We start from the raw sequence: 15,996 nt of genomic DNA, 5'->3' as shown, positions 1-15,996 counted from the left end.
AATACAGAGCTCAGGCAATGCCCAGCAGTGGGAATTGGCATCCAGAGCAGCTCCAAGCAACAGGCACTGTGAGATCTGTGATAAACTTTAACAGAATTTATAGAAAATAACTCTAAAATCATATAAAACCTTGTGCCTTAGCCATTGCTGAAGCCCATGAGCCATATTCTAAAAGATAAATACAAATATTCTTCATAGCATTTACATGCTTACAGAAAAGGTTCTGCTGTCCCATTGTGTTCCACGCTCACCCCTTTATAAAATGACCTTACATTGGAGTGCAGTCCTGGGGCAGGAGTGGAGACAGCTGCAAACAAACCCCACAGTGATCCTTTTTCCTTTTTCCATCCCCTTTTGCTGATGTCAGTGGAGAATCTGTCACCACTTCCACATGACTCCTGGTTGTTACACCTCAGTGCAGGGAGCAAGTGCCAGGGCATTTTCTTTTTTATCTGTAAATCGTTGGATATTTCTGTCACAAGTAAAACCTGGAGCTTTGTGCTTGGTGTTTCTTTGTATAAATCTGTCACATCTTTATCTTTTTTTGGGATATCACTTTACCAGTAGGACAGGAACAATGAAAGGGGCATAGAAAATGGAGTCACTCCACTGCAGGAAATAAGTTAGTTCTTTACTAAGATTCTTTTTGGCCTTTATGATATTATTTCTCTGCATTATCAAATTAACTGCAGCTAAAGGTGGTAAAGTATGAATTATGTTATTCCTGATCTAAACAGTTCCTGTATCTTCCCAAACACACTTGAAAGAATGTGTAACAGCAAATTTGATGGAAAGAGTGTTAATTTATAGATAATAAATTTTGACCTTTTATGGGGTTGTATTACGCTTTAAAAAGGACTTTTTGGAAGAAATATCCTAATTTTCTCAGTACATTTGATTTCAGTAAAAGGTCAACGTAGTGTCTTTAGAATTTGAAAACTTTTTATTAAAGACCTGTGTGACCACAGAGTCTCTGGCCTATTAAAGAAGAAATTAAACGCTGGTAGGAAATACCATGCAGCAGAGTTAACACGTTAAAGTGCCATGAACTGTGTTTAATCTGAGAATGAGCTGATAATGGGGCAAATTCAGGTTTATGCAAACTCGGGAAACATCAGAGGTTTCATTCAATTAACAAAAGTGCCAACAACGGTGATCATTTTATGTAGCACTCTAATCACTGAACCCAATGCAGCATCACGGCATTATTGGGATCTTTTCTGCCAAAAGGAAATTTGCTCATTCCACGAGAGGAGAAATCATTTGGGTTTGAGAAACTTCTGTGGAACAGACCTTCCAAATGTGGTGTCATCCTGCAGATCCCACTGTTCACTGAATTTGGGATGAGGATCACAAAGCAGAACACCTGCATGTTTTGCTAGAAACTCTCCAGGAAAGGTCTGGTGTTTTTTTTCCCTGTATTCTGGGAGTTTGAGTCACAATCTAGAAAAAGTAAGGAACAAGGAAGCAATGGCTGGAGGTGAAGCTGAAAAATACCTGGAAAGGGTGTGAAATCTTTAAAAGATAAAATTATTTTCTCCATTTCCTTTTGGAGGCATGAGAAATAATTTCCCTTTACCCAGATTTACCTTATTTATTAAAGAATCACTCTTTTTTTGTGGAATTAATATCCCATTCTGTCACCTTTTTCTATCTCTATAAAAAACAAAATCTTTGGATATTTTTGGTCACTTGACTCATGGAAAACCCACCCGTGTTGACCAATAATGACCCACTAATCTTGCTGGTTGGGTTAAATGCAAAGTGAAGTTGGATTCCACTTTTTTGGGGGGTGGTTGGATGCCACTCCCATGGGGTCCCACCTAAAGCCAGGGAGAAATATTCTCCCAGTGAGTCTGATCCAGTGTCTGATTCCACCTTGCTTCCCTGCCACTCCTGTCACCAGGGAGCTCCTGAGGCAAGAATTGGGAATATAAGAACTTCATTGTTTGCATTAAACAAAGAGAATAAACATCATTAAAAGTCATTTTAGTTGTGAGTTCAGGGTTTGCCTTAAGCTACACTGACAGTTTAAGAAAAAGCAACTTGGACCTTGCTTCTCTGGCTGTGGCCACTGTACTTGTGAGCTGTGGCACTGTCTCACTTTTCCTGAGTAAAATTAAGAAATGGTGAATTAGGGTCTAATTCTCACTCTTTCCTTCTTTCCAAAGAGCAGCTGAACCCAAGCAATCCTGAATCCCATTTATTGTGCAGGTCTTGGCACTGCTAATCATTAGAAAGAAAACTTATTATCCTGTCCTCGGTGTGATAACCAGTAACACACAGCACTAGAAAAAGCTGGAGTAACAAAGAGATGTGTGGCAGTTTGCAATTAGAACCTTTCCTGGCATGCATCTAACCTGTCTCCTCACTCCATGATGTACATAATTAAATTACCATAGATTGATTCCACCTAAAACACGCTATTTTTTGAAGAAATCAGGCAATTAGTTACCATGGCAACCCAATTAAGCCAGTTTTATACCCCTTATCTTAATTGCTGTATTAATTGAGAAGAGAAAATAAATTGAAGACTCATCCTTTTCTTGCCATTTAAAATTTCAGTAAAGTATGAATTGCACACAAAATATTGTTTTAATTTGCCATCATGGGCTCATGATTTGAAAAAGAAATGAGAATGTTGAAAACAGTATTTAAGACGGATGGCATATGTCAGTAGCAATTTGATATGCTGAAAGAGCTGTGCTCTTCTGAAATGTAATTACTCAAAACCAGGAGCTGCATATAATATTTGAGGGGATGAATGAAGGGTTGCAACTTTGGAAGAAGCCAACAGCATCATGGATGTCCTGCTACTTTGTAACACGCAGATATTTTATTATTTTATGTATTTTATATAAATATATTATATATATACTATTTATAATATATATTTTGTAGATTATATATAAAGGTATAATATATTTTATATAAATACATTATATATTTACTATATATAATATAGTAAACATATATATTAATATATATTTATATATTTATATATATAATATATTTACTATATATATAGTAAATATATTATATATATCGTATATACAGTATATATATACACTATACATACTATATAATATATATACCATGTACTAAATATATTTTATATATTATATATAAACATATAATACATATTTATTTATATATCTATTATATATTTACTATATTATTATATTTTATATTATATTTGCTTATATATTTTACTTTTATATATTATATTTATTTTATCTTATTATATATTAGATTTACTATATTTTAATATATTTACTACATATATATTATGTGTTATATATAAATGTATAATATACAATTTATATTTTATATGTTTTATATTTTACTTTATATATTTTATATACTTATATATTTTATATTTTATATCTTTTATTTTTATATGTTAATATAGATGGGAAATGCATAGGAAATTTGAATTCATGGGGAATTAGGGACAAAATGTCAGCACATGGCTTTGAGAAGAGCAGTCCAGGGAGCAGCACACCCAGATTTTGGTGTCTTCCCCCTGTCTGGTTCCATTTGCTTTGGCTGAACCGTGAATGGAGCTCACCCTGAGCTTGGAATGCAGAGGAACGGGATCTGCACGGGATCCCTGCCTGCAGGAGGGGACTGCTGCCAAAGCACCGAGCACACACAGATTTTCTGAGCAGAAAAACAGCATATGGAGGGGAAAAAAAAAAAACCAAAGTGAGGGATGAGACAGAAATTTGTGTTTAGATTCCCAGAGCTGCATCATTAGAAAGCGTGAGAAGCACTGTTCTTGTTTGAAGAGCAGTGTGTAAGTGGTGTGACTTTGGTAATTCTCATATAATTCTGTGCAGCTTTTCATGAAGATTCAAGCATTAAGAGTATACAAAGTATCTTTTTCTATAACATTTATTTTCAAACTTTTTCAACTGATGGTAGCAACCTGGTCATTCATGCTGGCAGCACTAAAATCCAATTTAAAATCCACATCTCCTGGTACCAGCCCCTTGCATTGGAGACTCAGTTCACCACCAAGTTTCCACTTTGTTTCACTGTGAAATTCTCCATCCTTCCGCCTGTTTCACAGCTTTTGCACAAACCAGTGATGCTGTTTCACTTCTATGATTGCCATGGTATATTCCCACTTCTGGGAGTTTGGAATTCTCTCTTTCTTTCTCCATTTGGGCTCTACAGGCACCCAAATATTTAAAGAGCTCATCCTCAGTGGGGATGGCCAGTTCTGGTCAGTGGCAAATGGGATCAGAGCTCGTTGGAAAACTTCCCCCCAGGATTGCTGGACCCTTTAGGTCTTGCTCTGCTCATTAATTCTGCTCTCAGCCACAAGGTTTGACAATGCAAATTAAGAGTTTTACTTCAGAATTAAAATATTCTATGGGAAACTTTCTTTTCAAAATCAAAGGCGTCTGGAGATCATGGGGTTTTGAATTATTTCAACAGCATAATACCATCAAATTTATGAAAGTCACATATTCCCAGTGGAGGAGTTGTGACCATTTTTGCTTGATTCATTTCGTGTTACATTTTTATGACGTGTGTTAACAAGCTCCAGTTTATGACCCTGACATTTGCTTGCTTTTCTTTTGGAGGTCTTCATAAATCAATGAAAGATTTTTGTTTAAATCATTATAAATAAAGCAAGCAGAGAATAAGTCATTGAAATGGACAGAAGCAATTTCCTTTCACTCCTTTTTTTTTGTGTGTGTAATATTTGCCCAGCCCCTGAACCATACAAAGAGTGAAACATTTGCACAGCAGTGAGAATGCAGCCATATCTGTGTGACAAAATAGCAGGACATCCATAAAGCTGTTGGCTTCTTCATTTCAAAAGGCAGATTTTAATATTACTGACTTCAGAGAAAGATAAGAAGGGCAGTGCATAAGACATTATCAGTCCAGTGTGGAAATAATGCATTCAAAATTAAAGACAGCAGTTTAATTAAGTGCATGAAAGGCTGGCTTTTATGATCATATTTCAAATACCAGAATGCCTTTTCATCCATTCTGCCGTATGACTTTACTTAATAATATATCAAGAACAAAAAACGTATGGGAGTCTTTCTGTAAATTCAATTAGTCCAATAAAAAGTGAAAAATAGTTTCTTTTTCATTAAAAAGAACTCAAGCCTCACCCTTCTGATGACAAAGTGCGAGATGAGAAGGGAGGGCAGGGCTGGAGAAGGATGAACATTCTGCCTTTGTGATGCATTTCTGCTCGCAGGAAACAGATGAAGTGTCACCATTAGTAACATTTGTTATTGAAAGGACTAATTGCATTCTGCTGCAGGCAGCAGTTTATCAGATCCACACCACGGGGTACTTGCTTCTGCCTTGGGATGCTCTCCCAGCACGGCAATAATTCACTTTATTAAAATATGCTGTGGATAAGTTTCAAAAGCCTGGGTTGTTGGGCTGCTGTGGGCAGGGGGATTGTGCTGAAGGCCCCTCTTGCAGGGCTGAGCTGTGAATGCTGTGGAACCTTGCCCTGGTGCTGCACAGGTTAACTGAATCCAGCCTCCTGAGTCCAATCTGGGAAGGGTTTATGTTGGAACCCTGAGAATTTTAGACTTTCTGTACTGACAGACACCGACCCCTAAGAGAACACTGCATTCGACCTGAAGCCGTAAAGAAAGCTTCCAAAATTAAATAATAGAACTGTTATGAGTGTGCAGTTTGAATAGAAGTGTAGAATATCACATAGTGGAAAACTTCGAGTTTAGTTTTAGAATATAGTAATATATATAAAACAAAATATGTATAAAGTTTAAAGATTTAGAATATATTAAATGTATAAAATAATAGAACTATTATGAGTGTGTAGTTTGAATAGAAGTGTGGAATATCAGAGAAGAAAACTTAGAGTTTAAAGTTTTAGAATCTAGTAAAATATATAAAACAAAATAGAAGTTTTAAAGCAGAGACTAGCCCTTCTTCTTGACCTTCCCCTTCACCTTCTTCCTCATAGGTTTAAATAGTTTAAATAAAAAAAGTCCACATTATGAGTCAAAAGTAGTAAGTTATTATGTTAAAATAAAAATAATTTAGGTGTAATTTCTTAATTAAAGTGTTTATCCTTAAAAAAATTTATAAAGAAAGAGAAATTACCCCATTTTTGCCTTGTTAGTAAAGAGTGTAGAACTCACAACTTGTAAGACTGTTCCTGCTCAGGGAAATGCAGGGATCACACTTCCCTGTGCTAAACCAGAAAAAATAAAAGAGGAATAAACAACCCACGAGTGCAGCATTTCAGATGAGACCTCGTTGAGTGCCAGGCACAAAAAAGGACAAAATGTGCACTCAGAAAACTCTGAGGTGATTTTCACGGGGAGCCAAAGGAGTGAAAGGAGCTGCTGGGCTGCAGCAGTGTGTGGCTGGCTCAGCACGGCACCTCCTGGCAGCTCCTGGGTCAGCCCCAGAAATGAGGTGCTGGTCCCAGCAGGCAAACTCTGCCTTCCCAGCTCGCCCAGTGCCACCAGGGCTGGTTTGTCACTCACAGCCCTGGCACTGAGCCTTGCAGTGGTGAGTAAACAGCACCCTCAGCTCTGCAGCTGGCTCTCGGGTCAGGGCTGAGGCAGGCTGGCAAATCACTCTGGCAGGTTTGAAAGCGCAGGGTAAACAACCCAGCTCATTTCCCAGAGCTCTGGCAGGTTTCAGTGCTGCTGACAGAGCCGCCCGCGGCCCTCAGGGATGATCTGGTCCTGTTCTGTTTCTGGGCACCCACCTCACACCTGGGTCCTCCCTCCTTTTCCTCTCACCTGTCTCATTCTTCATTCTTTTAATACTGTGCTATCTATCTGGGGGATGGTTCCCAGTGTGTTTCTCTCAGTATGTGCTGATGAACAGATTCTGTTCCAGATATCTATTCATGTCCTACTCTCATTTTAACTTCAAAATATTCCTCTCCCAGAGGTTTCCTTAGAATAATTTTCCGTACTGTAGAGAATCAGACAGGCTTCATTCTGAAAATCAGCAAGGAATTTACAAGAGTGACTCATCAGGTTTTTTAAGCAATAATTTCCATATAAAAGAGGTAAGAACAATAAAAAATTATTTCCCTTTGCAAGCCTGCAGGTGCAAATAGGAGCAAGAGTTTATGGAAATGTGATTTAATAAACAGATGTTTGTTTTTTTCCTGTAGGTAACCCTCCTGCTACGGGTACAGGAACTTTGCACATCACCTTGGAGGATGTCAATGACAACGTCCCATCCCTTTATCCAACACTGGCAAAAGTTTGTGACGATGCAAAAGATCTCAGGGTAGTGGTTCTAGGAGCATCAGACAAAGACCTTCATCCCAACACAGATCCATTCAAATTTGAGCTCAGCAAGCAATCCGGCCCAGAAAAGTTGTGGAGAATCAACAGGCTTAACAGTAAGGCTGTAACTTGGATTTTTGTCTATTTATTCTTCCCACTTCTCCTTCCTGGGGTACTCCCCTGAGGCACTGGGGGAATTTAGGAGGGGTTTTGCATGAAAGTTCTGTAGGATGGACCCAGCTAAAGCTGCTGCTTTGCCCTGTGCTGGGGCTGCTGGACCAGCTGCCTGTGGGACAGGTCTGGAACCTGAAACTCCTTCTCTTGTGTTGGCTGAACTTTCTTCTCAGTTCTGCATTGACCAGGGGCTACTAATAACTGATAATTTTGTGATTACTGCGTCTCATGGCACACAGTTGGTTTGCACAAGGTGCACAAGGCTTTGCTGTAGGACAGCATGGAAGTTTTTCATAAGTTTAGCAATGTAATTGAAAAGCTTCCTAATTTTAAGTATTTAAACTCTTCACAAAGAAAATCTCCCAATGCGCTATGACTTTACACAATTGGTAAGAGGATCATGACATTGCAGAAGGTTTGTGTGTCAAATTGTGGGCACAAAGTACAACATTTCTTCTTAATGTAGGTTATTCCTGTTTCTTTTCTGGAATGTATTATTATGTGCCCTAGAATTTCATTAGTATATTAGCTTTCACAGTCAACTTCTGCCAATAATTTACAGACCAAATAATGTACTTAAACAAAAGGGGCTCTTACAAATTTTTATTTTGGTGGTGTTTGGGATAAGTTTGTAATTAGATTTTAGCCCATGAAAGAATTTCAGTACTGTCTCTTCCCTCCAATTCAGTTCTTTTGTTATTTTTCTTTGTGTATTCTCATTTTTGTCCTGATTTCCATGACTAACTGGCATGTCTGATGCTCTTTGCAGACTCCTTCACCCTGCCAGGCAACCAACATTTGGTTAATTGTCCCCTCATCCTTTGCAGATACCCATGCCCAGGTCATCCTGCTTCAGAACCTGAAAAAGGCCAATTACAACATCCCCATCTCAGTGACAGATTCTGGAAAACCTCCTCTGACCAACACCACAGAACTGAGATTACAAGTGTGTACCTGCAAGAAATCCAAAATGGACTGCAGTGCAACTGATGCTCTCCACATCAGCCTGACCCTAATCCTCCTTTCACTCCTCAGTTTATTTTGTAAGTCTTTTGCTGAGCTGTAAGTAATGAAGTGTTGTTTTTCTGCTCCTTGGTACTCTGCATCAGAAACCCTCCAAGGGAGGAGTTAAATTCACACACTGATATCATAATGCTGGAATTTTGGGTTCTTTTTCCGTGAGGGAATAGCTGTGAGAAAGTTGGGGGAGGGAGCTTTTTCATAGTCAAATAAAAATATAAATGGATGCCTGATTGTCAAATTAAGAAATAGAAGCAATAATTTTAAGGGGAATCAAAGGGAATCAGAGCTAACATATGATAAACTGAGAAGTACCAGCTGTAGTAGCAGATTTGTGCAATGTTTGCTTTCATCTCTCCCCACTTGAATTCAATTCAAACCCAAAAAGAGGAGATTAAAGGTGTTCCTGCAACAATGGCTGTTCTGGGTCACCAGGAAAACGAGGCCTGTCTGTTTCAATCTGTTCCTCCACATAAAATGTGCAAGTGGCTGGAACATGAGGAACTTATTTGAGATTCTGGGCTTAGAACCACCCAGAGCTGATAATCAAATGGCCAGGCTGGCTTGGAGGGCAGAGAAAACTGGCAGGTAAAGGCATTTCTGCTGTTTCTGAGAAAGGAATTTTGTAAATCTCATTTGGAAAGCTAACTTGAATTGGAAGTGGAAGAAAAAAATCCCAGATTGACTCAAAAGTAGGAATTCAAAGCCATGGAATCTACAATTTAAATTGGGTGTGTCCCTGGCAAGTCCTGTGGCAACTGCCAGCAAACTTTTTGATGCAGTGTTAGTTTTGAATTCTTATCTGGTTTTGGTTCCTACAACTATGACAGTAAATCTGTTTTTTAAAGACTGTTACCTTCATCTTCTATTAACAGAATACATTATAAAGTGACTTAAAACCTGAGCCATGGTGAAAGGCCATGGATTCTCCATGAGAGAAATGTGCCACGAGGCAGGGGAGAGGTCAAGGCAGAGATCCTTTCCACATCTGGGGCTTGCTGTGTGCTTGAGCACACATCCTGTCCCTGATTTCTTCTCCTTTTATCCCAAAAGCCTGGCATGAAGGTCGTTGTGAGCTGGTACCAGCTCATGTTTGTGATGCTCTTTGAAGATGAAAAGGACTATATAAATGCTAAGTGCAAATTGCTGTTCTCAGTCTCAATCAGTGACATCTAAAGTGTCTGCCTTGGCTGTGCTTCAGCTGGGCTGGGTTCAGTCTCCTGGAACCAAATGCAAACTTCAGCTGTTAGGAGCAATATGTTAAAAACATTTGACAGGGTGTGACACTATTGCAGCAGTGATATAAATATGCAGCCCATTGATTCAAATATATCCTTGTTGCCACTTCATAAATGTTGCTGCTGCTACACCAGGCGTGACTTTCACCACTGGAATTACTTCCTTATCTGATGTGATTTGCACTTGAACTTTATTTACATTAATTCATCTGCTCAGAATACAACGAGGTAAAGCTTTTTACTTTGCAAAGTTTCCATTTTCATGTTGATTCTTTACAGCCCCCACCAAGAAGCCTGATCATTTTCCTTAGGTTGAATTATAAAGCCAGTTGTAAGTATTGGTAAGCACTTTTTGAGTCGCTCTTCTTGGCTACAGGTCTTGTCCAGCTCAGCTGTGGGTGGAATCCACCCCAAGGGCATTCCAAGGGTATCCCATGGCTGTCATTCCCTCTGGAACTGCTCCCCAGCCATGCCTATGCAAAGCCAGCAAGCACCACAACTCCCCTGAGCATTTTCCTCAGGTGTGAACTGCACAGAGACAGAAAGGAAAGAGGCTGGGAGCCAGTTAAAATAATGTGGTTCTGTGTTTGAACTCCTCTGAAATGTGCTGCTATCACCCCGTTCCCAATTCATTTCCACACACAGATTTTTTATAACTGTGATTAGCTCCATTGCAATGTTTTGTATAGTCCAAATATTTATCAGAGTAATCAAAGATTATGATGCCATAAAAACAAAGAGAACTTTAGTGCTTATTGAACAGATGAAACCTCCCATTTCTAGTGGCAAGTTATGGGTTTAATTTTAGCAAAAGCCCTTACGTGGCTGACTTTGCTCCCAGTGTTTGTATTTTATGAGGCTCTTGTTCCTGGGAGGTAAATCCTTCAGTCAAATGAACTTTGTAACTCATGCCAAAGTATTTCTTTTTGTATTTGACATCTGGTGTGAGGATAGATAGCCCTCTGAAAGAGCTGCTCGTGGTGAAAGAGCCTCGCATGAATATCTTTCCTGTAGAAAACATCTTGGTATTATCATTTAAATGGTGCAATTATTAGCTATACTTAGACTATGTGCCTCCTTCGTAAATCATGAAAGAAGTCAGATGTGGCAGATTTCTGAAGTGTCTGAGCACACAAGTGAAGAGCCTGATTAAAACTGAAATGGATGCAAAACCCAGCAGTTCCTCCCATTCTGGAGATCTCCTACTGTGCTCACTATATTGAGGGATAATGGGATACAGACTGCACAGTTGCCCAGAAGCCTCTGGGAAGGTAGAGATAGCTGGAACAAGAAAAAATTTGGAGTTTCTGGCAGCCAGAAATAGAAAATATGAGATGCCAAAACGTATGGGCAGATTTGCACAACAAAACAATGAGGTGGGATTGAAAGATGATGAACACAAAGTTGATTGGGGAAAAAGGAGCATCTTTATATGTTTTGTATTTAACCTAATTTTACTGAGGTCAAGCTGGAATGATGGAGAGTGGACAGGCAGAGGAGTTGCCAAAGTTACAATAGGTAATGGTGACAAATATTGGAAAGAATGTTGTCACTTGTCATTAAAGCAGACCCCATGTTTAAGATGAGACTTCATGTGGTAGCATTTTGTCCTCTGTCAGCTTTTCCTTGCCATTACTGTAGACAAGACAGCACCAAATGCTCAGACAGAATTCAGATTTTTGTAGATCAGATTGAGGAAAAAACATGGAAAAAAAAATCTGGGTTCCTGGTCAGGGAAGGGAGCTACAGCAATCAGTTCCTTGAGGAAGAGAATGAGTGGGGAAAGAGAAAATCTGTCAGGATCATGTCTGGTGCTGCTCTGATTGTCCCTGAGTGCTGCAGTGTTTCCAAGTGACACAGCTAAACCAGCTCTGCTCAGAATTCAGGTACAAAAGGGATCTCACCACCACCAGAATTACAAACAGGCTCCCCTGGAAGGCTGCTCAGTGTTTTCAGTGAGAGCAGCTACAACATCCCACAAGGTGAGGGATGGCAGAGCAAAACAAGCAGAAAACAAATTTGTGCACATTGCCACAACAAAGTCAGCAAGAACATCTCCCCCAGGCCCTGTGGGACACTGAGAAAGAACCACTCTGGCTGGCAGAACTAAGCTTTAGATCTATTACAAATTATTTGTATTATTAGTAGTATTTAAAGGAGTATTTGAATTCTGGGCTTTTGATTTTATAATAACTATTTCACTTAATTGCATAATCATAGAATGGTAATTGCATTTCATATCTTCTTTTATATTCTACCAACATAAAAGACCACGTTAGATTCAAATGTGTGGAATGGAGGGAATAAAAGAACAACCAAAGGCACAACAGTTGTGTCACTAATATTTTACTTAAATTTCCTTGTTATAAAAAGACTGGAATTTGAACACTTCATATTGAAAAACCCCAATTTTTTAATCTTTTTTTGACTATCAACCATGGATAAGAAGCTTTTTTTTGTTCACCTGGCCAGTGGACTACAAAGCTGTAAGTTGATTTGAGCTGAAACAAGTGAAGAGTTTTATTATTCTGAACAGAAAATGAGGTGCCAGATGAGGGGGAAATGCCATCTTAAAAAAAATTTAAACAAGCTGGAGGTCTTTACATTGCAATTAATTTGTTAAAGTCAAGGTGAAAGGCCTCAGGTGTGTTTGAAAAACAGAGACTGGCACAGATGTCTGTGCTGCAATTGCTAAGAAGCCCTAGAGATACCCCTGAACTTCATTTCCTAGTAATTTCCACTAACTTTTCCTGTTTAGTGCTGGCTGTCCCTCACTATATTGTTGGGTTTTTTTCTGATTTGAGGAATGCAGCTCCAGGGCCAATAGAGAAAATACAGGTGGCTTTTTTTATCCCTTGTAATTGATGTGTTTATTATTAAACCATTACAAAACAAAACACCAAAAAAATTTTAAAAATTTGAATTATATGAAGCTGGTGGGTTTGAATTTCCATGGAGCTGGACAGGCAGAGTTAATCCTGCAGTGTTATCTCTCACCCAGCTCATTTTTCACAGCAACAGCAGCCCCTGTATCTCTTGTTTACCCCTGTTATTTGTGCAGGAACATCAAATGGCTGAAAAGTGAAACAAAGCTTTCCTGAAAGGCACCAGAACAAGACAAATCAGGGCAGGTCTCAAATGGAACAGACCTTTAAGGTCACTGCTCTTTCCATTCCCTCTGCAGATTTGTTACCTGCACATTCCCACTTTTCAGCCTTTATTTTGAATTTCTTGGCTTAGTTTTAAACAGTCAGGTTGCTTTTTTGCTCCAGGGCTCAGCAATTGAGGTTTTCCAGTAGAATTTTTGGGTTTTCCCAAGAAAAAGAGGAAAAAGTTCATCCCAGTTCCATCCAGTTCCAGAGGGAGCATCAGAGGAAGGGTTCCCCATAGGTGAATTTGCTAAAACCAATATTCTTGTTTGTTTCTTTGCTTTGTTGGTCAGGTTTGGCTGTTTTCTTTTTGCCTTTTAGGTTGTCTTAGCACCATTTAATCTTCTACAGCAATCTTCTGCTTTTCAGAGCAGTTTATTTTTAAATAAGTTTAAAAAAAGATCAGTTTAATTAAAAAGACTAAGGAAGTCTGCAAGATACGTTTGCCCATTTCTGAGAAGTGAAATATCCTTATTTTGGCTAGATTTGCAAAAACTATTAAAATTGGAGGGTTTTGTTGTGAAAGTTGCTTTATTGAGTGGTTGTTAGTATTTTTTTTTTGCACTTCTCTAATTTGTGCTAGAACACAACCATGTAGGTACCTAAAATATCACCTAAATTTTGCTCTCCAAGTAATTGGAGATTGCTGATATTTAGTGAGTTGCAGTGATGTAAATCTCACCTCCTAAACCAAATAACAGCAGCAATATCCATTATTACTCTCTGCCTTTTTTACAGATGCTTTGGTCCACATTCATATTATTATTTCTGCAGCTCAATATCACTGAAATATATGCTTTCTCAAGTGCCTGTATGAGAAAAACACCATTTTTATTTGTGCCCTTAAAGATTTGGGTTGATTTTCAAGGAAAGGATGGTTTGGGGTCAAGGCGCTGCTTCAATTTGAGCCAGCCTTGATTTGAATCTCAATTTTAACACAGAGCTGTATCCATTCTTCTGATTTCTCTGCAGTTTTTTTCCAGTCCTGCAACATATTGTGCAGTTTGTGAGCCCACCTAAAGTTAATGGGGCTTGAAATGGCCCAGAAATCCATATGGATGTCCATAATTGGGGACAGGATGTTTGTACACCAGACAAGACAAATAGAAATGCCCCCAAATTACACATCAGCATATTGAAATGTGCTTAATAACTTTACATTTGATTGAGTCAATTAGGTGGGAAATGGCATTTTACACACATTTGAAAGCGTCCAAACACGTTCCAGGAGTGCAGAGGTGAGAAAACAGGGCAGTTTGGAAGATGTGTGCTTGGAATGCAGAAGGGAGCAACGTTAGTAGCAAATGCAGCTCCTTCCCCAGGAGCTGCAATATTATTGCTGATGGTCATTCTGGAGGCATGAAATGGACATCAAAGAGATTGGTTTGAGAGCCCATTTAGTGGTGGGAATTCAAGTGAACGCTTTTATGTTTTCATTTTCTCAACAGTACTTCACAGTAATTGTTGGTGCATAATATTTTGTATTTCTTCTCTGAACAACTTCTTAAAGCCACATAAATATTGAATTTCAGATAGTTATTATCAGAATTGCTCTGGAGTGGCCTATAATTAAAAACTGGCACTGAATGCATGACCAGTTGAAGTATTTCTTTTCTGCCACTAATGGTCACTACACATCGTGAGATGTTTGTTCCTTTTCACCGTGTCTGTCCTTGGATATTTCCTCTATAACAATTTTTCCTATTCCTTTCCTATTTTTCCCTTTATAGCATCCAGATAACTCAATGTAAACAGCTTTCTATTCAGATTTGGGCCGGGTATTAAAGATTAGGAGGAGATTTGTGGTGCCTGAAGGTTTGATGGTGTTGCCTTTGTTTCTGTAATACCCAGTGGATACTTACAAAGCCTTTTAAAAGGCCATTAATGTTTTGAGTATTTTAGATGAGGTCTTAAAGCTTCACTTTATCAATATAAGTAATTGGGGTAGGTCATTAGTTGGTGCTTAGGTAAGTGCCACATTTAGGAGCAGTTCATCAGAAAATTTGAAATGAGCAGGTTGATACCAACACCTGGCCAATTTTCTAGCTTGGTTTTTCCTTTTCTGTGGCTTCTAAGCATAATCCTTCACCCTCGTTTTTATTCTTACTCAACAAGAATTTCTTCAGATGATTAATTTAGGATTTCAAGCTGGGTTTAGTCTGTACCTACAGATCTGAATGTGTCTGGATTGTTCGTGTTCTGCTCATTTAAAACTGATGGTAACCTGTGCTGTGCTGCTGTGGGAGATGAGATCTGACTGCCTGAGCAGCTTCCAAAGGTTGGCTCCCTGCTACAGCTGATGCATTTCATTTTCAGCATCTGTATGAAAAAATCAGCAGACTTGTTCAGTGCTGCTATTTCAAAACTGTACTTACTCATTTCACTTGTTGAATATTTTCAACCATTCCATTCCATTTATCAGATTAGAGCATGGGAAAATATCCATGCAGGCTGCAGGCAGCCACCTCTGCAACTGTTTAGTTTTGACAGAACTGAAAAATGAAGGAAGCATTTATTCCCTATTGCTTAAATGAAGGCAACACTGCTTTGACAAAGTATCCAACTGAAATTCACATCAATTTTTAAAAAAATAATAATGGAGTACATCTTGGCTGTTCTACCCTAAAACTCCCCCTCTCCCAGTGAGATTCTTCATATCCCTGGAGAACAGGAATTGTATTAGAAGATGTTTTTTCATTTGATAAACCTAGGGAAGCACATGGCTCTGAATTTCTAAGCAAGGAGAGTCGGAATTTTGCTTCATCTGAGCAACTTTTCTTTCAGAAAATGTTTCTTTTATGCACTTCTTAGGAACAGCTCATTACACAGGGAGTGTGTGTGTGTACCTGACAGGGAAGAGGGGAGGCACAGACGAGGATTCAGCAGTGCCCTTGCCAGGGTCAGAAGAGCACTTTGGCTCCCACCAGCCCTGCTTTGGATCTGCCCCTGCAGCCTCCTAGTAATAAATAGTAACAATAAATTATTATCATAAATATAATTATAGTAAATTAGCAGAGTGAGAGCCGCTCATGCTGGTGTCCCACAGGTGAAATGACCTCAGCAGGGGGAATGTGTCCCCTGTGCAGGCTGGGGAGTGGGGCTGGCACATTCCCCTCTGCCCTGCCCCTCTGGGCTGATTGCAGAGCCCGTGGC

The 15,996-nt window shown here is 39.0% G+C and overlaps 1 protein-coding gene across 4 annotated transcripts in view; it reads left to right on the top strand.

Moving 5' to 3' along the window:
* Positions 1-15,996, top strand: part of CDH13 (cadherin 13) — a 435,704-nt gene that overhangs the window by 407,940 nt on the left and 11,768 nt on the right. For 3 of the 4 annotated variants that reach the window (XM_064386249.1, XM_064386248.1, XM_064386250.1), the window contains 2 exons: positions 7,145-7,378; positions 8,264-8,479. In XM_064386249.1, coding sequence (XP_064242319.1) covers positions 7,145-7,378; positions 8,264-8,479 — 450 coding nt within the window. Of the gene's footprint in view, positions 1-7,144; positions 7,379-8,263; positions 8,518-15,996 lie in introns of those variants that run through there. The other variant, XM_064386247.1, reaches the window with a different exon arrangement.

Source organism: Passer domesticus, chromosome 12, assembly GCF_036417665.1.
Source record: "Passer domesticus isolate bPasDom1 chromosome 12, bPasDom1.hap1, whole genome shotgun sequence".
In the NCBI taxonomy this organism is placed as follows: domain Eukaryota; kingdom Metazoa; phylum Chordata; class Aves; order Passeriformes; family Passeridae; genus Passer; species Passer domesticus.
Note: the sequence above shows the minus strand (reverse complement) of the source record. Positions and strands in the feature narration are given on the sequence as shown.